The 23993-nt window shown below is 44.7% G+C and overlaps 1 protein-coding gene across 3 annotated transcripts in view; it reads left to right on the top strand.

Moving 5' to 3' along the window:
• LOC132955139 (SRC kinase signaling inhibitor 1-like) overlaps nucleotides 1-23477 on the top strand; it is an 81365-nt gene extending 57888 nt beyond the window's left edge. The window contains exons 7-20 of one of the 3 annotated variants that reach the window (XM_061027863.1): nucleotides 4436-5400; nucleotides 6818-6907; nucleotides 7947-7987; nucleotides 8245-8268; nucleotides 10558-10718; nucleotides 11246-11421; nucleotides 11715-11845; nucleotides 14355-14502; nucleotides 14638-14962; nucleotides 15432-15774; nucleotides 15866-16008; nucleotides 18249-18398; nucleotides 18499-18597; nucleotides 21814-23477. In XM_061027863.1, coding sequence (XP_060883846.1) covers nucleotides 4436-5400; nucleotides 6818-6907; nucleotides 7947-7987; nucleotides 8245-8268; nucleotides 10558-10718; nucleotides 11246-11421; nucleotides 11715-11845; nucleotides 14355-14502; nucleotides 14638-14962; nucleotides 15432-15774; nucleotides 15866-16008; nucleotides 18249-18398; nucleotides 18499-18597; nucleotides 21814-21966 — 2949 coding nt within the window. In that variant the 3' untranslated portion in view covers nucleotides 21967-23477. The remainder of the gene's footprint in view (nucleotides 1-4435; nucleotides 5401-6817; nucleotides 6908-7946; nucleotides 7988-8244; nucleotides 8269-10557; nucleotides 10719-11245; nucleotides 11422-11714; nucleotides 11846-14354; nucleotides 14503-14637; nucleotides 14963-15431; nucleotides 15775-15865; nucleotides 16009-18248; nucleotides 18399-18498; nucleotides 18598-21813) is intronic. The other 2 variants (XM_061027864.1, XM_061027865.1) reach the window with 2 other exon arrangements.
• The last annotated feature ends 516 nt before the right edge of the window (nucleotides 23478-23993 follow it).

Here is a 23993-nt window from a genome sequence, read left to right as displayed (position 1 = left end):
TAATAGCCCCACAGGATCGTGATTAAAATATGGTGCTTGTTTTCTCCCTCTACATTTGGAGTGTTTACCTTTATAAAGGGCTGGGCGATATGGACCCAAACTAACATCTTGATGCTGATTAGCTGAATGGTGATACTCGATATATATCGATATGTATTTTATTAACAGTGAAAACACATGAAAAACAAACTACCTGTTTGTGAATTTAAAAAGTAATATTCTAAAATAAAAATGTTCCTTAAATACAATAAAAGAGAGAGAGAGGAGGAGCAGGGTTAAGAGGGACAGACAGTCAGTCATCATCAGTGAGATGAGAAAAAGGTGACCTGCCACCTCTAACGTTATTTTAATGCAACATAAACTACATCGATATTAATGATATTGTCTTACCCTATATCTTGTGGAAATATATCCATATATCTTAAAAACTCGATATGTTTCCCAGCCCTACCTTTATATACCCGATCCAGTATATGGGTGGGGCGCTAAAGTCAAATATAAAAACCAAAGGATGGGGGTTACCTGGAGCCTGACCGTGTAGAGATCTGTAAGTGAGAGTGAGGATTCTAAATGTAAAGAGGAGCCAGTGAAGGGATCGAAGTACACGAGTTTATCTGTGATGAACTGTTTGTTTGACCTTGTTAACCGTCGCTGCAGCGTTCTGCAGTCAAGGCGCCTGAGGGCAGACATATTGAGAGAGGTGAAGAGCAATTACAGCAATCAATGTGCGATGAAATGAAGGCATGTATGAGCATCTCCTGTTCAGCAGTGGGAAGTAGAGATCTCGGTTTTACTTATATTTCATAGATGGAAAAAAAAACCATGATTTGGTGAGTTCTTTAATGAGGCTGTGCAACAAAAAACAAAAAAATAAATCCTAGACTTGAGGGGGGCAGCATGGGAGAAGGAACCCATGTTCTGCAGGATTGAAAGAGGAGGGGGCGGCTGTGGCTCAGTCGGTCGTCTCTCAACTGGAAGGTCTGGGTTTGATACCCAGTTGCTCAAGGACACAGCAACATGTTGATGTGTCCTTGAGCAAGACACTTAACCCCATGTTGCTCCTGCTGCTTCGTCGGAGGTGTATGAATGGATGAGTAACTACTGATGGTCTCTTCACTCAGCAGCCTCTACCATCAGTGTGTGAATGTGTCGGTGTGACCTGCGGTGTAAAAGCTCTTTGAGTAGTCAGAAGTACTTTTACTTCTCCTGGGCAACATTTAAAACCTGTGTTTTCTCCTCATCGAGCTGTTAATAATTGTTCGGCATCCATTGCTTTATAACGTTCATTTAGGACTCACTCAGTTTGAATGTGATATATTTCAATAATTAATAAAATTACCATCTGGTTACTTTAGTTAATTATACTTTAATTTATTTTACACTTCCTTCCATTATCCATGAAGATGATTTCTTCCCCTCTCAGATTTTCCTCAGCGATAAGAGTTCTTTAATACTCAAGACAACATCTCCCACGATCCCACGCTTCTTCATGCTTATTATCAAACTACATCTTCTGTTATTGTTTTTCCACTGAGTGACCCGGGCAGCAGAGTTTACACACTGTTGTTTTCAGAAGTGTTTTGTGTCTTATCTCCTCGTCCTGGCTGTATTCTCAGTACCTGAAACATCCCTCCCGTTCTGTTCTGTGCCGAGCTCTAATTGATGAGACACTTCGGGATTTATCTTAATTCATCAGTCGGCTGCCGGCAGAGTGACTGTGGCATCGGGGCTGATTAGCATGATTACTAATGCTCTATGCATTCGGTTACAGCTGGAGCCAAATAAAGCGTTTGCGGTTGATAGACAGAGTGGATAATGTCATTCAATTTTGCACTGTTTTGTGTTGTCTTTACGAGACCTTACATTTTGTTGCCGTCTAATTACAGAGCGATTATGGAAATGAGAAAGCGGTAATTTAAAGTGTTAGAGAATGCTGCTTTTATAGAATAAGATAAATTATGAACTGGATAAATTACATTACAGGGACGCAGACATATGCAAGCGTGCACGCTGTGGAAACATTTGAATCTGCATGTTAAACAGCTGAGATGAAGTGAGCGCTGTCGACAGCAGGCCACTTTTTGACACATTTGTCGTTTCTGCTGCCGTCAATCAAACACCCCAGGGCCCTTTTGTTTACATGCTCGGGTGTGTGATTGCTTTTCCGCCTGCCCGTGTGCACGATTCCCAGCCGCCTGCTAATGTTTTAGAGGTCAGTTTGTCGCCTCTCTCGTCTTCAGTCTGAGCGTGGCTCTGAAATCCTCTGAGCATTTTACGGCCTTATCAAACCAGCGGGCTCACCTTGGAGATTTTATGTGTTTGAGGTGCATCGCTGCTTCTGCCTGTGTCAAGGTGACCGACTAGGACATGTGTGTGTGTGTGTGTGTGTTTGTGTGTGAGCCTTATTGAACCACAGCCAGCAGAGTCAAGATTATTCCCTGACTGCAGACCATGAAAGCATGACCGGGATTACTGCGGGGCCATCAGAGGGCCTGAGAGCGGCGGACACATCGCAGGTTGAGGACGAGATTGATTGGCAGCTTTTTGTTTCACAAGCTTGAACGCCGCTTTGAGACGAGCGCTTCGGGGGAATTTACCTGCAAGAGTCTTCTTGTGACATCAGGGGGCTATTGGAGGCGGAATAAAAAATGTCTGCATGTCCTCATCGCAGTTAAAGCAAAGTGTCGATACGAGGCCGTTGCTTGGTTACAAGATGGAAGATGATGGCACTCGAGTCATTAGTCTGCTGCCAGGCCGTCCGCAGGGTGTTGTTGTAAGAGGCCTTGGGGTTATTATGTAGAAATATTGGTTTTTCAATTTGCAGCGTCTCCAGGAGAAAGCTTTATGCGTCACAAGCAATTCCAGTGTTGTCTTCTTTTGTTGCTGTCTCCTTGTATCTTTTACTCCTGGCTGGAAGAATGACACGCAGGGTTTTCAGCTTTGTCCCCCATCTCCTCTCTCTCTTTCTCTCTCTCTGACATTTGGGATTGATGCCAAAAGATAATCCCTTCAAGCTCAGTCCGTCAATAAGTGATCAAGTGCAACCCAAAGCACACTAAAGAGCCAATCTGGAGTCTTTCCTGTCAATCTTGAAACACAATCTCTGAATGGCTGTAAAATGTTTCAGTAAATTGCACCGAATTATTGTGACATAAAACATATTTTTAGAAAAGTCCTTGTGAGTACTTTCTGAATACAAAGGGTAAGAGGGGGGCAATGTGGAGTGCAAGCCCCCCCCCCTAAGGCCTTGTTTGTAAGTGGGATCTGCTTTTATTGCTCGTTCATGAGTCTGACAAAGTTTAATGGGTTCTTTCCTTGATCCATGCAACATCCTTTCATTACATTTCATGAAGAACAGGACGTTAGTTGTTTACTTAATCCTGCAGACGAACAGATAAACAAACGGAGACACATGAAAATAAACTTCTTGTCAGACATCTTAATGAGATTTTAAGAGAGTTGGAGTCTGGGGTTAATTATGTAATTTCAGCGTGGACAAGGAATGACTGGACAGGTGCCAGGTCACTTCCAGAGTACTGCCACCAACCCCAGCATCTCTGGCACGCTCCCTGTGTAGCAGCCCCACTCTGACATCTCTCCACCAATGCATGTCCACATTTCCTGTTTGTGCATGTTTGTATGTCAGGCCTATGTGTGTTAGAAGCACCTGTCCGGTGGCATCACTGTCACTGTCTGAAAAAAACACAACCTACTCAGTTTTGAGAGCTTTATGCATTTATGTTTCCTCAAACTTGTTTTTAAATGTATCAACAATCTGGCCCCTGAACCTCTCTCCAGATGTGTTCAAAGACAGGACGGAAACAGGGTAACGAGAAGCAAGGTAACGAGTGGAAACTGTAGCGTACAACTTCATAGATCTACGTTTGGTCAATCAGCCTTCTCCATCAAAGGCTGTAAACTCTGGAACACATTAAACACCTGAAATAAAATGAATCTTGGACTTAAACTCTTTTACAAAACAGGTGAAATGCTGAAAGCAAACCAGAGCTGTACCCACTTTTAATTAGTATCTTAAAACTTTATTTTAAACTGCTTTATAACATTTGTATTGTTGTACATGTATTTTAATATCCTCATAAAGTGTTATGGGGTTTTATGTAACTGAATGTTGTACATTTTAATCTGTTTGTTTACACAAAGGCCCAACTGGGGACACAAGTTGGAAATTAACAACAGCTGTATCCTCTTTATGCAGAACATCAGTTTCATGCTTTGTATTGAAATTATATTAAATTGCATTGTCCCTATTAAAATAAATAAATTCAAATTCAACTCTCAGTAAAGGGATTAATAAATGTAAAAAATGAATTAAAAAATCATTTTGGCTCATTTTTCAAGCCGGTTAATATCGATGATCTGCTCTGAGAGTCTTGATAGGAACAGGTTCTGTTTCTGTTCTGTTATTTCTCCGTAGAGGGAGATGGTGTACGCTCCTCAGGACTCTCCACCCAACCGCCGCCTCAGCAACCCGCCCATGTCCTCCCAGCATTCATCCTCCTCCGCCTCACCCCAGGGCTCGCCGTCCCGCGCCCGACTCCTCTACAGCGGCGGCAGGCCTTCTTCCTACGCCGGCCCGGCCCACCACACTCACTCCTTGCCTCACCCACACCCACACCCACACCCTCACCCTCACCCCCACCAACACTCCCAGTCTCACCACTCCTCTCCCCACCAGCAACCACAGCTCCACCAGCCCCACCACACCCAGCAGGCCTTCTGCGCCTCCTCCAGCGCCATCCTGGAGCGCAGGGATGTGAAGCCCGATGATGAAGTGGGGGGGTCCAGGAGCATGGTGCTGCTGCGGGGCGACGAGCGTGGGGGAGGGGGGATCTACGCCGACCCCTACTCTCTGGGCCAAGAATCAAGTCGTCTAAGTCTGGCAGGAGGTCCTCACTCCCCTCTACCGGCCCGAGCAGACCCCTACGGCTCCTTATACCGCAGAGGAGGAGGCGGGGGAGGAGGGGGAGGCGCCGGATCGATGCGTTCTCTCACCTCTTACACAGCAGCTGCTTTACAGGGAGAGCTAATGGAAAGTGGCGCCCTCTACAGACCAGGAGGGCCGCTTTACAACGACGCCTACGCCGCGTCCATGTTGGCCATGGGGCTGCGTGTGCCTCAGCCGTCCTCCCCTCAGAAGATCCCCGACATGAGGGATTCTTACGGGGGCACCATGCCGGGACGAGGCTCTCCTGGCAGGCAGAGTTTGAGGAGGGACTCTGTGACCTCGTCGGTGTTCGGGGACAGTCCCAAATCTCGGGGCCAGGGTCCGGGGTTAGGACTGACCTCGGAGCAGCTCTGTTTGATGGCCGGTCCTGGAGGAGAGGGAGGGAGCACTGGAGGCTTCGGATCACCTCTGATGGGGAATGAAACAGAGACCAGGTAAAAAAAAAAAAGCCTCCTTAATAACCTCTGAATGCATTCTGTTATTCACCAACAGATTAATTTCATATGCAAATATAACCACAAATATATAACCTATTCAACGGCCAGGTATTTTACATCACACAATACCCTTTGGTTTGTAGACAACTGGTTTCAAACCTCAGGTATATTGCCAAGAGAGTCCTGCTGGAGAGGATTTAGGGCGTAGTGAGTGTTAAATTATCGGGATATTTCTGTTATCATAGTGCGTTCTGAAGTCAGGGTCACTTTGGTTTCATTTGCATGTTAATTTTTTAGACAAAAAACAGACTTTCAATGCAATGAAGTAACTGGAAAGTAAACAACAGATTCTAAAGAGTCTCTTCAGGTGCAACCGAAAAAGGAGGTACTGTAGGTGCAGGGCAAAATCAGCAGACTGAGGAAGGAGATCGGCCCAGCGAAGTCTCCTTCAGGTGATCATTTTACCTGGAGGCTTCAACATCTTTTCATATACAGTGTCTATCATAATTTCCACTGTTGTGCCTGGTGAGCTGTTGTCCTATTTATGAGATAAATGTGATTCTGTTATTTCAAGTCTGAGAACAGCATGGTGTCATTTTACCTGCTGCATCTCGTCTCTTGCAGTATTGTTACCCTGTTTTTGTCTCGTCCTTTTTCTGCTCACCTCGCGTCAAGGCATCATTACATCCCTAGTTACTATAGTTGATAACATGCCTGTGACAGATAGCCAGCATGAGATTGGCTAACTAACTAGGGTAAGGGTTAGCTAGCAATACAGCTCAGTTATTGACTTCCATTTGTACTATCAGCGTCTTCCGCACAACTTGATGCAGAAGATGTTTTTTATGCAGAGGTGTGTGAAACCAAGCTGTCTTCATGTTGTGCTTTTCAGTTTTGTATTCTCTGTTGAGACACGGAAACAATCCAGAGGCTGAGAGTTGACTAAACGCTCTGGTTCGATTTACTCTCCGAGCAAATGTCACAGATCTTTCTGAAGAATGAATTCCCTGAAATTCCCTGAAAATTAAACAACGTCTGTCGTAAATGCATAAAAGCTAATGTGACCAAGTGCTATTATAATCCAAATCAATGAGGAATAGCAGAAATTATAACTATAATTTTGACTGATTTTCCAGCCATGGATAGTTTTAAAAACTGTTATTAAAAGAAGTGATTATTATTCATGACCAGTTTTACAATGAAACCATCAATCATGAAGCAAAGCACAGAATTAAACCAGAGCAGCACTTATTCCACGTTTTAACGAGGCTTAAAGGGAGACCAAAGGAGGAGTTTGATACTCTGCCTTTTTAAATGATGTACAAAATATGTGTCAGACATCTGTTACAGCCCTGTGTGTGTGTGTGTGTGTGTGTGTGTGTGTGTGTGTGTGTGTGTGTGTGTGTGAATCCAGAGAGCGTATGGAGGCCATGGAGAAGCAGATAGCGAGCCTGACGGGGCTGCTGCAGAGAGTGCTGAGCAGAGCGCCTGAGGCGGAAAGCCCGTAAGAGACACACACACACACACACACACACACACACACACACACACACACACACACAAATAATGCATGTGGAAACACCCTCCATATACAGACAACTTCCTCTCCCAGGAATGCCGTGTTCAAAAGCATCCATATTCCCCACTGAAGGTACTATACAGTCTATTTTATCTTACCGTAAAACCCGGAGTATAAGACGCACTTTCAATACCTATTTTTTCATTTTAAAAGTTGGCTGAGTCTTATACACCGGTGTGACCAATATACCAGTTTAAAAACTGACACACACGGGTGCAGAAGCCATGCATCAATTGAAAGCTTATTGCACACTGTGCTGGGAAAGACAGCGACACAGACCAGTATGGCTGAGCGACTTTTTCACATCATGAGGTCATAATCATGCAGTTACAGAATACGGTGGTATATTGTTCCTATATTAAAGTTAAAGAGCGACCAGCAGAGTCGGGCAGAGAGCTCGCAGGCTAGCTAGGGGTCCACAACATTCCCTGCAGCAGGCTGAGGGCTCGACTGCCGTACTGTAGCTAGTAGGAGAGCAAACTCCGCAAAGAGAAAACAGGCGGCTCACAAACTGCATGTTGAGGACTTCACTGAACACGATAGAAATCGTCAGGCGGGAAGAAAGTTTCAACTTTTTTTTTTTTATCGGAGCAACCTTCAAAAAACGGAGTGCATCTTATATACCAGATTTTACGGTATATCATTGTCAAAAACTCCCAGTTATTCTATTTACGCTGTCTTACTGTAAACATCTCGTGATGTAGAAAGTGAATTTTCCATTTCTCTATTTTATCATGAAGCAGATCTAAGTGTGGTAGGTACTGTGATTGTGCTAAAACACCCCCCCCCCCCCCCCCCCCCACACACACACACACACACACACACACAACAGTGAGTCCATTCTGAAAACTCTTGCCAGCAGCACATATATTTCCCACGTTCTCCTCCATACATCAATATCCTCTCAGCTGCTAAGTCAATAGTGTGTTCTGGCTGTAAGTCTTTTAACGCTTGCCTCTTCCAGGGAGAAGATTGAGTCAGCCAGTGACTGCTCAGGAACTGACAGTAAGTGCTCTCTACAGAAAAAAAAACATACATATATATATTTCCTATCACTGCCTGTCGCTGCTACCTCTGCTGCCTGTTTGATAGCCACAGAAATGGGCACTTCTTCCTCTCAAAGAGCTGCAGCTATTTCTTTTTTTTCTGCATAATTCTTTAAGTGCCTCATGTGATCGTAATGGCTGACGCTGCAAGCTTCTTCATGCTGTACATGCCGGCTTCTGCTGCTGTGTAACTGCTGCTCATGCTTCTTGTTTTAGCTGGACGCGCTAAAAAAAAGAAAGGTAGCTATGTGAAGTGAGTGGTACCTGTTCCCCTCATCCCCCCCCCCCCCCCCCCCCGTGTTTAAAAATCCTATTTTTGGATCCAAAAGAGCTTCCAAAAAGTGTGTTTGTGTGTGACTGTGTGTGCGTCTCCCTGAAGGACTTGTCTCCCTCTCAGCTGGTGTCCTTCACTTTCCACTTGTTTTCTGTCTTTTTCAGTAAGAAATCATCAGAGTTGCATCAAAGTTGAGACAAAAACAGGATGTTTTTGTCCAGGGTTTCCTCCAGAGCAGAACAGATTCAACATCTTTTTAAAAGTTTAACATAAAACTTCTTTAGCTACACAGTTGCTAATTAAACTTATCGTATTTGAAGGCTGAATTATGACAAAATCAGAGCTCCTCAAAACATGTGTGTGAAGTTTCTTGTTCTAAATCCACTCTGATCCTGTATTTGATCATGTCTATAAACCCCTCTATTTCAGCCCTGCTCAGAACAGGCTGTTTCTGTGTCTGTACCTTTAAATATGTAAATGAGCTGTGTCTGACCACGCCCCCCTCTCTGGAAGGGCTCGGGTGTCTCTGGTCTTTCTCGCTCCATGTCCTATTGTTTACGGTGAGAAGGCAGACTCAGAGGGCAGAACAAACACCTAGCTGTGGGAGTGTCACCCACCTGGGGGAGGGGCTACTGCCCTTTGTGATGTCATGAAGGGAAAATCTCCAAACAGCCTGTTTGAGCACACATTTTCTGAAAAGTGGAGCAGGCAGAAGATAGAGAGGATGGACTTTTCTCATCATTGGGGGGTTTGTAGACGGACTAGAGACACATGTTAGAGTTAGAGGAACATGGTGAAGTAGCAGAATATGTCACCTTTAAGATTTAGCTGTTGTTTCTCGGGTTAAGAAGATATATAAGCTGTATATTTTAAATCTTAATCGTACTTAAGAATCAACTTTTCTGTGGAGTAGTTTTCTATTAATTTCTGTGAATCTTCACATCATTTTCGTACACTTAACCTTCACATTCCTCGCGTTCTCCTTTTAGAAGATCTGTCAGATTCGTATCTCGTCTGCGTGCAGGAATGACAAAAGTCAACATTTTCCTTCCGTCAGTTGTCGTCAAATGAAGTCAAAGTTTTATCTGATTGGATCGTCTTTGTGCTCACAATCTCATTCGTCTGATCTGGTGAGGCTGCAGAATGTCACATCAGTAATGACGTCTGTGCGAAATGTGTCAGCGCTGCTGCCCGCCGTCTGACAGACACTCACACATGATGAGTCATGGATAAATGTCTTTTTTTTTAAATTGGACTTTTTTATCTATATTTTTGGATTTAAATGACAAATAGGTTGAACAAGTTTGGACTAAACCTGTTACATTTGTTTTACATTACCTCAAATATTTCCAACAGTTATCAAAGCCAAGTCAAATGATTTCATTTACAGCTAAAATATAAAGAAAGAAAAAAAGGGACCCAGGTTTGAAATGACCAGAATTCCTCTCTGAATAAGAACAGACAGTGGCCTCAGCCGTCCTGGTCTGAGTTTCTAGAATCACAGCGCGGTGAAGTAGACGCTTGTCACCCTGTCTGCAGAGCTGTGAACAGCGAGGTGTGTGAGAGTGGGTTGTTGATCTGGTGTCGTCTCACGAGTCCAGACTTCACAGCCCTTCAAAATGCAACTCTTCAGTCTGTTATCGATTGATTGTGTCCCAGTTGTTTATTCCTTTGTCTCATTCGTGCATGACGTGTGACTCAGCACCCTAATTACTGTGGCATCCATTGTCATGTCCAGGGGGATTATCTGAGGAAACACTCATACGTGTGGGCTGTGTGGGGACTCTGTTATAAAAGATTTGTGGATTTTAGTAAAAATGCAGTTTTTTTTTTTCACACTATCAACTGTGTTTGTCCCTGAAGCCTCCTCATGCTGTTCATCATTGTTAAGTCTACTTAAGACTGTAATCTCCACCCCTGACCTACAGCACACATAGAAGATGTCCAGAAATGCTGACGCCAAATCCAAGAACAACAAATCGCCTGTGCCCAGTCTGTAAAACAGTTTTGTACCCTTTAGATATGTGAGGTCATAAAAGTCAAACTTTTGGGGATTTGGCAGCTAAAGACTTGAGGCGTCCCTCATGCTCCGTTTAAAGTACTTCATTCTCCTCAATCAGTTATTATTAAGCCTTTCTGATTTGCTGAAAGTGTTTTGGGACAACTTCTATTCGTCCTGCTGTGCTCTCAATGAGAGACGCTTGGAGAGAAAATGTCCTCTTTGTAATTCCTCTTTTTTTTTTAATGTCTGCCAGCTCTGACTCCGTCCGCTCCTTTGGCCCTGATGCCCCCTCCGCCCTCCGGGGCCAACCAGCCTGTGGCCGTGTCCCGTCTGCAGATGCAGCTCCACCTACAAGGCCTGCAGCAGAACACCAACGCACTGCGCAAGCAACTGTCGCAGCTACGCAACATGCAGGTGTGTGGCATATGCAGCGTCTAAAAAAGCAGTTCAGATGCATGTATGGTCGTGATTTCTGCGAGTGTAATGAAGTTCCTGTGTTCACAGACGGCGCCTGTTGGCAATACAAAACCAAAATAGTAAAGCGATTTCTCAAACACCCTCGGCGAGCTCACAGCGCTCTCAGCTGAAAAAAGATCAACTGAGTCACTTCTCGTTTAACAACAAATCAAAATCATGAAGGGGCGGGACTTCTGATATCAGCTTTGTTTACATGACAGGCGGCTGTGGCTCAGTTTGAAGAGTCGGTCGTCTCTCAACCAGAAGGTTGGGGGTTCAATCCCCAGCTCCTGCAGCCACATGTCCGATGTGTCCTTGGGCAAGACACTTAACCCCAAGTTGCAACATGGCCTGAAACATTTCCAACAGTTATCAAAGCCAGAGAAATACGTCATTTCATAGCTGTAACTGTAGACGTGCGTGATTTAACGATTGGATAAAAACATGTGAAACGCACAGGACTGAAAGGTTTCTCTGTGTCCCAGCTGGAGAACCAGGACTCGGTCTTGGCCCTGCTGAGGCAGACGGAGTCGGAGCTGAGCCTCATGATGCTGGACGCCATGCGCACGCAAGAGGACCCGCTCCAGAGACAGCGCCTCCTAGTGGAGGAGGAGAGACTCAAGTACCTGAACCAGGAGGAGCTGCTCATCCAGCAGCTGCAGTGAGTTCAGAACAACATCCGTTTATGCAGCAAGCTCAATAAAAAGAGGCTACCCGAAGTCTCGATGATGTAATTTACTAGATGAGGACGCGGTTTGTGTTTACATCCGTCCTGGAAATGACTTCCAAAGTCATACATAATAAACAAGTCCTTGTTTTCATGCAGCATGCTGAAAACTAGTCGTGTATTTAAGCTATAATGCCAACCAAGCTGATAAATGTAACATGAGCTAGACAGATCTTACATTATTAACCACGCGTGGCGCTGAGTGATCTGAATTAAATCCTCCTCAGTGACCTGGAGAAGTCAGTGGAGGAGCTGCAGAGAAACTCGTCGGTGAACCACGGCCTGGTGACGGAGCAGGATGTGGAGCAGAAGAGCAAAGAGCTGAGGATGCTGGGAGAGACGCTCACCGAGCTCAAGAGTAAGTCTGCGTATGACCTCCTGTGTGTGTCTGCGGATCATGCTGAGGTGTGCTGTGGCTTTTTCTCTGCTTAAATTCCCCAAACCTCTAATTCTGCAGGTTTGCTCCTCTTGTCAGTATGATTCCTTCAGCTGCAGCTGGTCTCACTTTCACACCTCACTGCTGCAGCCTCGTTATGCATGAGCATGTTGTCACAAAGCCACTGCACGGCAAACTCATTCACAGAGCAGTAAATATCACAGTGTCAGTAACTCCTTTTGGCCTCTCAAAGATGCACAAGTTATGTTTGTGGTTGTTGCAGGTAGACGGGGAGCAGAGGAGACAGACAGTCAGAATGTCACCTCTGTGCTGCGTTGACTTTTTGTTGTCTTTGAGCTCCTCACTGCACAGTGATTCACACACTATAATGTCCCAAACACAACAAAGAAACATGAAAATACAGACAGAGATCAGATTCTCTGACCATACAGACACCACTGGACACTTACATTAGATTATGTTAATGTCATTTCACCTTTCATGACTGTTAACAGTAGGGGCGGGACCATAGATTCAGTATAAATGGACAAGCCTGAGTGACCCATCTGTCCCTGCAGGGGGCGCTGGAGTCCCATCGATGGCGGTCTCCATGCTGGAAATGCTGTCTCAGTCTAAGGCCGTTTTCGAAACCGCATACTATACTACTAGTACGTACTGATTTGGCCAAAATGCAGTATGCAGTATGCAGTATGCGAACAAATATACCCGGATGTCATACTGATTCTGGAAAAATTTACAGTATGCATCCGACCAGTCTACCTCGCGTACTGTCTCCCAGAATGCAAAGCGCCAGGTCAATATTTACAGTCGTAATGGCGGAGGGCGGCTTGTCTCCTTCTTCTTCTTGCCACATTGTGGGCATGAACCAATGACAAATATGACATTTTCAGATATTTATGTGTCTTACCACCTGAGATGTTCCTGCTTTTTCAACTGTACGATGCATGTGCCACATGTGGACAAGCTGCTGCAGTTACTGGCTTGCTCATATGATTACATATTATTCATAGCTGTGTAAAAATTAAACCTGAATGCTTGAAAAATATACTACAATGTTAATAGTATTTTTCATAATGTAATTAAATAAATTACTACTAATAATAGCATGCTAATCATATTTCAACCACAGGTGTTATGTATTAATGACAGAAGATATGAGAGATTGTTGACGCTTTTATTTTTATTATTTTAATGAAGCACTTGTCAGCTTATTTCACTACACCGTAGCGGCGTTTACCTCCAGATGGGCCGTTGTTTACTTCCGCATTCCAGGACCGGAAACCAGTTTAACCGGACCAAGCATACTGCAAAATAACCGACGACTGGCAGTCATACTACATACTACTGTTGAACTCAGTATGCAGTATATACTGTATACTGATTTAGATAGTAGTATGTAGTACGCGGTTTCGAAAACGGCCTAACTTTCAGTCAACCTAACGACAGGCTGAGAGCTGGAGCTGAGGCGGGTTTTAAACCTCCTGACAAACCGTTACACCGCGCCCACCTGTCAGTCAGGTCAGCTATGCGCCTAATGATGATTCCCATGATGACAATAACGAATCAGACCAATATCATGTTTTGAACCAGGCTGTGAACATGTTTATTTCTGCTGTAAAAACAGCTTTTTTGAATGGCTGCTAGAAAGCATGCACTTCACTTCATCCTCTGCTATTTCTAACTTACAAACAGGAAAGTCGTTCTCACGTTCCCCACAAGGCCACCTTCCTTAAGCCACCTCCTACTCTTCATAAATCTACTGAAGAGCAATAATCCAGTCCTGCTTTGAGGTCACAGTTCATGTCAAATTGTGTTACGTGTTTGTCAAACTGATGTTACAAAAAGTCATGAATATTAATGAACTCTCTCAGACTTTAATTGATATTCATGAAGTTTCAGGTTTAGCCTCCTTGTCCTGCAGCTCCGACCCGTGTACCTCCACTCCGCATCCTGAATATTAATGAGTCATTCCAAATCTCCTCGAGGCCCCTCATTATAATTTGATGTAGATTGACTCCAATGCGCGCTGCTTGGATTCAGGGTTTTGATTGGCAGCTGGACAGTTTTCAGGACGGCTGAGTGTCCAACATTTCAAATCCTGGCTGTGAATCGTCCTCACACACACCCACGGACGAGCACAGATTTTTTGTTTTTGTTGCCGCTCGTCCAGCCCGACCTCCACTGAAGCCTCCTTCTGGATATGACAGGAAAATCCAGCGCCTTGAAAAAAAAAAAAGCGGGCGACAGAAACAGCATCCTGTCTCTCCATCCTGTAATCCCCCCTCCCTCCCTCGCTCCTCCTTTACCTCCATCGCTCTACGCCTCCATTCTTCCTCACATCCTTATCCAAACACATCCCTCTGACACGCTGCTTTCTCTCCTCATCTGTCTACCTGTCATTCTCCCCTCCTCATCCCCTCCCTCTCTCTCTCTCTCTCTCTGTCTCTCTCTCTCTCTCTCTCCCATGCAGACCAGTTTCCCAGCCTGCAGAGTAAGATGCGGGTGGTGCTGAGGGTGGAGGTGGAGGCTGTGAAGTTTCTGAAAGAGGAGCCTCACCGCCTGGACGCCCTGCTGAAGCGCTGCAACACCATGACGGATGCGCTCAGCACGCTGCGCAGGTACACAAATCAAACGCTCCTCAGTCTGCTCAGATAATACATCGAGTTTATAATAAACCAGGGCAGCTTACACGACGCATTTTTCTTCCCCTGGTAGACAGTCTAGGCCTTGATTGTGTCCTTTCTGTATTGTAGTCTCTTGTATCCCTCCTATACGTACAGACAAGTCGCAGAGGGAGTGTGGAAGAGCCCCGAGGACCTCTCCAGCCAATCGCAGAAGAGGTCCGAGGACATGAGTCGCGGCGCGGACCTGGACATCCTGAACAGTCCTCCTCTGAGCCTCACGGACCTGAGCACCAGCGCCGGACTCGCTAACTGGATGCCCGTTAACGCCGGCGACGCGGACACATCGGGACCCGAGCAGGACATCCAGTCCTCCATGAGCTTCAGGAACCGGGTCCTCGACGAGCTGCCGAGCCGACGCCCTTCAGATAAATCTGTGTCTGCAGAAGTCAGACTGGTAATCAGCTGTTTTTATTTTTGTTTATTTAAAGATCATGCAGCTGAAACATAAAACACCCTTTATTATCATTATTATTATTATTATTACTATTATTATTATTATTATTATTATTATTATTATGATTATTATTATTATTATTATGATGATGATGATGATGATTATTATTATTATTACTATTATTATGATTATTATTATTATGATTATTATTATTACTATTATTATGATTACTATTATTATGATTATTATTATTATGATTATTATTATTACTATTATTATGATTGTATCATGCTGAGCCAGATGGCAAATATCCATCGTGGTTTATAATTACATTAAAAGGTTTTTAAATCTTTATTGAGCCCGTGTGCCCACACGAGGAGCAGCAGTGTGTTTAATTATGTTCCTCCAGCCGCTCCTGTTAGCACTTGTTCCCCGCTCATCATTTGTCTTTGTCTGTATTCACGTCCAGGCTGCAGAGCGCGACTGGGAAGAGAAGCGCGCCAGTTTGACCCAGTTCAGCGCGCAGGACATCAACCGCCTGCTGGAGGAGACCCAGGCCGAGCTGATGAAGGCCATCCCGGATCTCGACTTCGCCGCCAGGCACATCAACAAGCCGGCGGTGCCCCCGAAGCCCCACATCACCATCCCGATAACCTCCACCACGGCTACGTCCTCTGCAGCTGGGACCACTGGGACCACAGCCACCACCACATCCATCACCACACCCAGCGGGGACCAGCAGCCCGGGAAAGTGCAGCTGGCAGCCCAGAAGCTGAACAGTATGGAGGGGGCGGGGTCACATCGAGGGTCAGGTGAGCTGTCTCTTTTTTTCAACACATGTAGTTCATTTTATTTACCATCTTTCACACGTTTACATCCTTAAGTGTTCTTCTTGGTTTACAGTGGATCTCAACGTCGCCCGGTATCGGACAGAAAAACCCTCCAAGTCTCCGCCTCCGCCTCCCCCACGCAGGAGCTTCCCGTCAGCACACGGCCTCACCACCAACCGCACCGGAGATGTCATCGTTACCAACAAGAGCCTCAAGGTAAGATTCTCTCTGGACGTCTGTAGGCTCCGGTGAGCTCGACTGAAGTGAATTTCTGACAGAGAGACCGCCTCTTTCATCGTTAAAAACGCTAACAGGTTACTAAATAACATTCAAACATTATACCTTAAAGATGATAAAAAGATGTAAGACAACTTGAAACAACTGGAGGAGCTACAGAGCAAACAATCAGTAATAGAATAAAAATGAAAGTATGGATGTGGATTGGCAGACTCTGGATCAGGTAATAGCTCGCCATTTGTTTAATTTATTCATCCCAACAATTGGAAATAAATCAAACTTATTTATGAAGCACATTTAAAAACAGCTGACCACAGAGCTTTACACACAGCACAGGAGAACGATAGTTAAAATACAGAAGGAGAGAACGACAACTTTACAGACACACACATGAGAAAGAAAATAATTAAAACAATTAGAATAAAATCTAAAATACATAAACAAGCCCAGGACTTTAAAGCCAACATTCAAAAGTACTTTTTACACTTCAGGATTGACTTTAAGGTTACATGGTTCGTATTTAAAGCCCTGGATGGCTTCGCTTGTGCTTCCTTTAGACCCTTTAGATCGTCTGACACGGCCTCCTGGCAGTCCCTCGCTCATGTCTCAAGCTTAAAGGTCATCGTGCTTTTGCAGTCATGCCCCCCCCCCATCAGGTCTGCCCCCTCTGGTGACTCAACACAGCCTCAAAATGTTCTTTAACATGTTGGCATTTGAGTCTCTGCTCCTGAATAGGCGGTTGCTCTCAGGTTTTTCTTTTTGTTCTCTCTCTTCTTGTTTTGTTTCTTTTATGTACAGCACTGCGGACAGCTGTGTTCAGGGCTTGTGTCCTTTTTTATCGATGGGTTGGGGGGGGGGTTCAGTGGTTGCAGCTGAAGGAGGCTGGTACGGAGACGTTAGCAGTCTGAGATCTGTTTGATGGCCTCAGTGGGACCAAAAAGAACAACTTGAGTTTTGCTCTCGTTCAGTTGGAGGAAGTTTTGAGTTTTCTCCTGGACAGACAGACGCTCTCCTGCCTGGTCATTAAAACTCACACTGTTTTTTTTTTTTGTTTGTCCTCTTGAGCGAATGAACCGCAGAGCCACTCAACAAACAAACAGCTGTTTCAATTAACATGACAGCGAGAGTCTCTGAGTGAAGGAGGCAGAGCTGCTCCGAGTTTCAACAACAGCTGTTCTGAATCTGATGGCTGGAAAACTTTTTCCTTACTTTACCAACTTCTCTCTCTCTGAGTTATTTATAGTGACGAGCTCACAGCTGTCGTCGGATTAACCCAAAAACCTTAAACATATTAATGGTTGGTTGTTTGTTCAGGACATAAAAATGTCAATCAATCAATACTAATTCAAATCATTAAGAAGTTTACTTCATTTATTCAAGTTGAGCAAATCAATTTCAAATATGAACGATTCATTTATCCGTCCATATTTAAAGCCGGCTGTACACTGTACGACATCACAGCGATTCACACCTGATTTTTGCAGAATTTCAGCCTCATCGTGCGTGGTTACTTGTCCAGTATAAACTGAGGCAGGGCGCCCAATCTAAGCCTGATCAGCTGTTCCCGATCAGTCTGATGATTTTCTGGCTTTTTTGATACTTCGGTCGTACGACTGCACACACTCACCCGGTGAGAGCAGAGCCACGGGCCAATCCCACGACTTCAGGACTGTTTTTCCTGATGGTGCCTGATTGTTTAAACTGACCCGACAGCATCTGAAATCACCGTAGCGACCAACAGCAGGCATGCCTGTTTAATCTGTCTTGACACTTTATCTCCAACAATCGATCGCTTTAGTTTTTTGAGAAGGTCTAAAATATCATTGTGTCCTAAAGAAATACTGAACGGAGTAATTTATCCTTTTAACTGTTTCCTAAATCTTCAGAAGGCGTCTTCAAATGTTCAAAATTTGTCTCAACGATCGGTAAATAACATTTTAACAGTTGTGCAGGACTGGTAAGAAACATGGACGTCTTCTACGTGAGAGGTTATTGAGTTTATAAGGAACAGCATCACATCGATGTGTCAGTCTGATGAAAGGACTGTTTGTTATTTTGAGGTGCAGTAGAGCCAGACGGACCCTGCTGATATCAGAGAGACGTGCGGCGTGCTGTGACAGTTTGCTCTTCTTCTGTTTGTGATATTCATTTGAACGCTGACAGTGAAGAGGGAGACAGGAATTAAGAGGACATTTAAATGTCTTCATGTCTCCTTTAAGATGGAAGAAGACGGTGACCTACCTAAGACCCTGGTGAAGCTGAGGCGGACCCCCTCGGACACCCCGCGACCCGCCTCCACCCCGCCTGTGATCGCAGCGTCCGGCATTCAGGACGATGACGACGAGGAGAGGATCATAGCCGAGCTGGAAGTAAGACTCCTTTATTTATATTATACAGACGTTTTTTTTTTATTGTTGTTGTTAATAAAGTTAATAACCAAACTCTCTCATTAACATCCTCTGATCAAAGATATTTCAGAGAACGCCTGTAAAAGATATTAAACCGTTCAGCACCCTACCAAAGACCACACCCGCCCCTCGCTGCACCTTTGGGTCCTTGGGCAGAAAGGTAAATGAAAACTACAGCCCACCTTCTCTGGCTCGTCTCTGGACTCTGCATCTTCTTCTAATGACCTACGGCGTTTTTTATTCTCTGCTTTACTTAAACTTTTATAACCACTAATATTCAAACTCTCAACTCCACTTTTCCCACTGGTCGGCTTAATCACAACTTATATGTACTTCAATGTACCTTGAAGTTACATGTGACTGTGTCCTAATACTCTGATATCAGGATAATTCTTCCATGTGGCCGTCAGGAGCATCTGGCAGCTATTTTTGAAGGTCTCTGTCGTCTGTCTGAGAATATATTATTCAAACGTCTGTGGAAGTTCTTAGTCATTCAGGTCGTGGTAATTTCAGATTTCATCCAGAAAGCAGCTGGCCTTGATCTAAAATACATCCTCACAGTGTTAAAGCCCACTTCAGACAAGTCCACTGGCCTTTTTGATTAAACTTTGAATATCTGAGACCATGAAAGTGATCAACTTTTGTGTCATGAGGTCAAAAATCTGTTCTGGAAAAAGAGGAAATAACACATTTGACGCAAACATTCACTTAGATTATGGGATAAAGAGATTAGATTTGAAGGTTAAATTCACTCTGACCTTATGTTTGCAGACTCAGCAAAGCCTGGAGGATTTTGGTTACATCTCTTTTATTGAAATTATTTGTTCATCAGCAGAAATGACACCATACCACGGTGGGCAATCTGCCCACACTCGACCCCCGACATCTGTCAGTGGTTTCTGCTGACATGAGGAAAAGACTCCTGACAGCCACAAGCTCTGCAGAGAAACAGAGATGAAAAGCTGATATTATTTCCCTTATTTACATGATTATAGTGTGACCTTTCCAGTTTAAAGGTGACATATTCTCCTCCTTTTCTCAAAGTAAAGTCTCAGAGCTCCTCAAAACATGTGTGTGAAGTCTCTTGTTCTAAATCCACTCTGATCCTGTATTTGATCATGTCTATAAACCCCTCTATTTCAGCCCTGCTCAGAACAGGCTGTTTCTGTGTCTGTACCTTTAAATATGTAAATGAGCTGTGTCTGACCACGCCCCCTCTCTGGAAGGGCTCGGGTGTCCTCGGTCTTTCTCGCTCCATGTCCTATTGTTTACGGTGAGAAGGCAGACTCAGAGGGCAGAACAAACACCTAGCTGTGGGAGTGTCACCCACCTGGGGGAGGGGCTACTGCCCTTTGTGATGTCATGAAGGGAAAATCTCCAAACGGCCTGTTTGAGCACACATTTTCTGAAAAGTGGAGCAGGCAGAAGACGGAGAGGATGGACTTTTCTCATGATTGGGGGGTTTATTATTCGCATATTAGATTTATTGCAAAGTCATTGATGATCTTTACATCAATGTAAAGCCAGATTATGCAACGAAAGCAAGCACACGAGCATGCACAGTCACACATTAATGCTTAACAAGTGTCAAATCTTTATGCACCGACCTTTAAAAGATGGTAAGAACAGTGTTACTAGTGGAAGAGTAAATCTTGCACGCTGCCTCTGATGTGGTTTCACTGCCTTTCTCTTCCTAACCTCGTTAACCAGCTCGTGACCTTCAGCTTCCTCTGAATGAACACCTGATTTTATCTCTGCTTCTAAGAGTTTTTGTTTCCTTCTTCTCTCACTCATGCTGTAGCCGTGTGAACGTTCAACCTCGTAATTGTCGGTGTGATGTGCGCTGTGTGAGTCATGGAGTGAAGCAGATGATGTATTTAGTTTTTTTACTTCCAGTCTGTGAACACTCGACGGCTCAGGTGACATTTTTAGCTGAGTAAAGAGCTCTTGTTTGCGTTGGAATTATCTCAGAAGCGCGCAGAGCAGGTAGCTGTCAAAATAAGGGGAAAAGGAGAAGAGGGAGGGAAGGAGGGAGGGAGAGGATTTCAGGTTCAGAGCTGCAGACAGATTTTTTTTCTCAAAGAATCTATTTTCTCACCTGCAGATGTTTTAAATTCTGAACCGGTTTTTATTCTCTGAAGGCTTTTGTGGCATCGAGCTCTGTTTTAAAGATCTGCAAACAGTGATTAATGTCAGCAGAACAAAAACAAGTCTCCTTCTTGTGTCAATCTCTAAAACAATATTTCCCTCCGTGAGGTATTTTCATTCTCTCAGACTGTGCTGTTTACAAATCCAGGAAAAGGTTAAGGACTGAAACTGGACACGTTGTAGGTCATAGCAGATCAAATTCTCTAACCTGACATGACAAAAGCAGCTGATAAACACCCAGAGTTTTGAACTAGATGTGTTTAATATTTGACCGATCCCGGCGGTTGTGTCGCTCCCTGAGAGAGGCTGTTGTCCTCGTCGCAGCAGCTGTGGGTTCGATTCCCGCCTTGGCCATTTGCTGCATGTCCTGCCCTCTCTCTCTCCTCCAGGCATTTCCTGTCCCTCTTCAGCCGTCCTATCCAAAAACGGCAAAAGTGTCGAAAAAATTACTCAATTTTTTTTTTTTAAAAACAAGGCACGGCCCTCTGCAGCAGCAGCAGCAGCAGCTTAGTGAAACTGTCATCGCCATGTTTAAGTGTAACAGGAAAGAGATTGTCTGAAGTTCTGCTGCTTGATCCACTGTTAGGGAAGCACAGAGCGAAACAAGCCATGTTGGTTCAAATATAAAATGAATACAGTATGTGATCATTTTGTATGTATGAGGAAGTGAAAATGGCAGCTTTAACCATTTTCACACATACTGAAATCTCCTGAAAAACTCCGGAGATTAGTCTACCCGGAGGGTCTTAGGTCTATGTGTGAACGCAAACAGACGCATTTTTCACGCAGACTTTACCCAGAGTTTCTCCGGCCAGACCCCCTAGTATTTTTTCCACAGAAAGTCAGAGTGAGCTGATGTCTGAACGCGGCAGGATATTCTCAGGAAATTTCACCTCAGCTGCCGATGGGACGAGAATGACGTTTATATAAAGTGACTGCACGCGACCTCTACGATCTCCGTGCACGTAATTAAACAGCTGCGTTATGTTTTCATCAACGTTCATCAGCGTTGTGTAGCAGACCCCCCCTCTGACAGGGATAGTCCCCCGCTGTGAGGAGCATATGTGAATGGCTAGGTCGGGAGAATCTCCGGAGCGGTCCTCCTGAAATGATCTAGATATTATCCGGAGTGCACAGATGTGAAAGCGGTTATTGTGAATCCGTCTCTGTAAAACCTCTTCAGTCTAATCATCAGATCCTCACTTCTGATTTCTCTTTGCTCCCACAGAACAGCAGCAACTCTCCGGGGCCGATGAAAGGTCCCACGGTCGCAGCGAGACTCAAACACCTTCAGCAAGGAAGCCTGGAGAGGCCGAAAACCCGCAAGCAGAAAGAGGATTTCCCCAAAGTCCAGGGCCAGCAGCAGGTATTCCACTTCTAAAAAAGCTCCACCTCTGACGCTGCGTCTGCCTCTCTGCCTCTCTGCTGTCACCTCAGACGACGCTTTCCTGCAACTTCTGCGAGATCAGAAAAAAAACTGTGTAGGCCGAAAACCAGCAGACAATGAGATAATTCAGAAACCAGAGAGAGGGGGGGGAGGGGGAGGGGGAGTGGGGGGGGGGGGGGACTGTCTCCAGACGCCGTGATTTTTACCAGTTCTTGATGTGTGTTTTGACATTTGAGTTACTGGATCTAAACTAGCCTGCGTAGAGATTTTTGTCGTACGAGTATGTTGATGTTTTGATTTCCTGATGAAGGTCTTCGGTGGTGCTCGTGATCTGATCAAGCTAGCTTTACTCTAATAGCCAACTTCTCTTTCATCGTGCGACATGATTTCAGCAGAGCCACGGACTTATCTCATATCTCAACGTCAACTTAATGAAACCTCACCGTGATCCAGCCTTTTCTTTTTCTCTCTCTCGCTGAACCCTCGCCCCCCCCCCCCCCCCTTTTTTTTTTTTCATCCAGAAACGATTCACACTACTGCTCTTTTATCACCCGTCCTTTAAAAGATCTCAAGGCTAGCAGACAGCGCTGCTGTAGAAAAAGTGTTGTAATGTGTTCGCCTGTGTGTCTGGCGTCGAGCAGCTGAGAGGTCCACATTCCAGCCAAGAGGCCCCGATCCATTAAGCTAGCTAACGCAGAATTGCCTTTTAACAGCTTGAATGCTACTAATGATTATGCAAGATGACAAGAGAGAAGAAGCACAAGGTGTTAGGTCGGCTTTTTTTTTTAGCACTTCAGTTTAACGAGTGTAATAAAGATGTTTATGAAAAGTAAGAGAGGAAAGAAAGGGAGGGAGGAGGAAGACTGAACAAAAACCTCGTGTGGAATCAAAACTTAACCATAAGGATAATAAATCAAACGAGCAGCTGATGACAGAGAAGTGTTACCCTCGTACTGTTTCCCCAGTTTTTCTTTTTGCAATAACTGGAATCATTTGTAGCTTCTGCATCAGAGACGTTGCTCAAGAAGAGAATTAGAGTGGCTTCACATTAGGGACCCGGGTCCAGATTTTCGGTACGCTTGACCCCAGAGTCCGGCTCATTTGATCAGTGTGAACACAAATATACCGTATACCTTGAAGAGGTGCGATTCACGTGTACTCGAGTAGAGTCGGCGGGAGATGTGAACGCAACCGTGCTCAAACAAGGAAGTGGACGCTTTATGACGTCATTCTAATCCGCTCCAGTCGCTTCAAAAACCAGCAGCACTCATTTAGTCCTCTAAACTGCTCAGTAGATGTGGAAGTCTTAGAAATAACAAAAACATCCACAGTTAGCTGGATGGACTCAGTCTGTGAGGGGTTGCTTCTTCTTCTTTCTGCCTTTTGGTGGATTTGCAAACCAACTGTGTGCATACTGCCCCCTGCTGTATCGCAGTGTGTACACACACGAGAGTACTCTGTTACAGAACGATGTTACTAATGTGAACGCAGACCAGCGGGGGAGGGGGGAGAGAGGAGCAATCAGGGCCTAATGTGAAAACAAGCTTAGAGATAGGACAGTGGATCGAGTCAGGAATCAGGGAGAGAGAGCTGGAAATGACATGCGGGGAAGGAGCCACAGGTGAGATTTAAAGCCCTAACCACTCATTTGTCATGCATTCAACCGCACGTGCACATCCATAACAGGTATTCACTACTAACACTAAGTGTTATAGGACCTCTGGAGATTATTTCACTAGATGAATATTACTGCACATTTAATGCGTTCTGCAGGTAATGTTTCAGGTACACTGAAAACAAAACCTCCTGGCTGAGGGTAATAATAAGATGTTTGGTATATCATAGATTAAACATGAAGTGTTGCATGTCTGAGCAAAAAGCCTCAAACACAGCAGCTGTGACTGGATGCTCCGTGTCACTGACACCTCGAGTCACGGGTGCAAAAAGTCGCCCGACAGCGACACGTGGAAGTAAAGAAAAGTTCAACATTGTGTCAGCGTCTGTCCGTCCTGGAGACGACC

The sequence above is a fragment of the Labrus mixtus genome, chromosome 21 (genome assembly GCF_963584025.1).
Source record: "Labrus mixtus chromosome 21, fLabMix1.1, whole genome shotgun sequence".
In the NCBI taxonomy this organism is placed as follows: Eukaryota; Metazoa; Chordata; class Actinopteri; order Labriformes; family Labridae; genus Labrus; species Labrus mixtus.
This window is presented reverse-complemented; position numbering and strand designations above follow the sequence as displayed.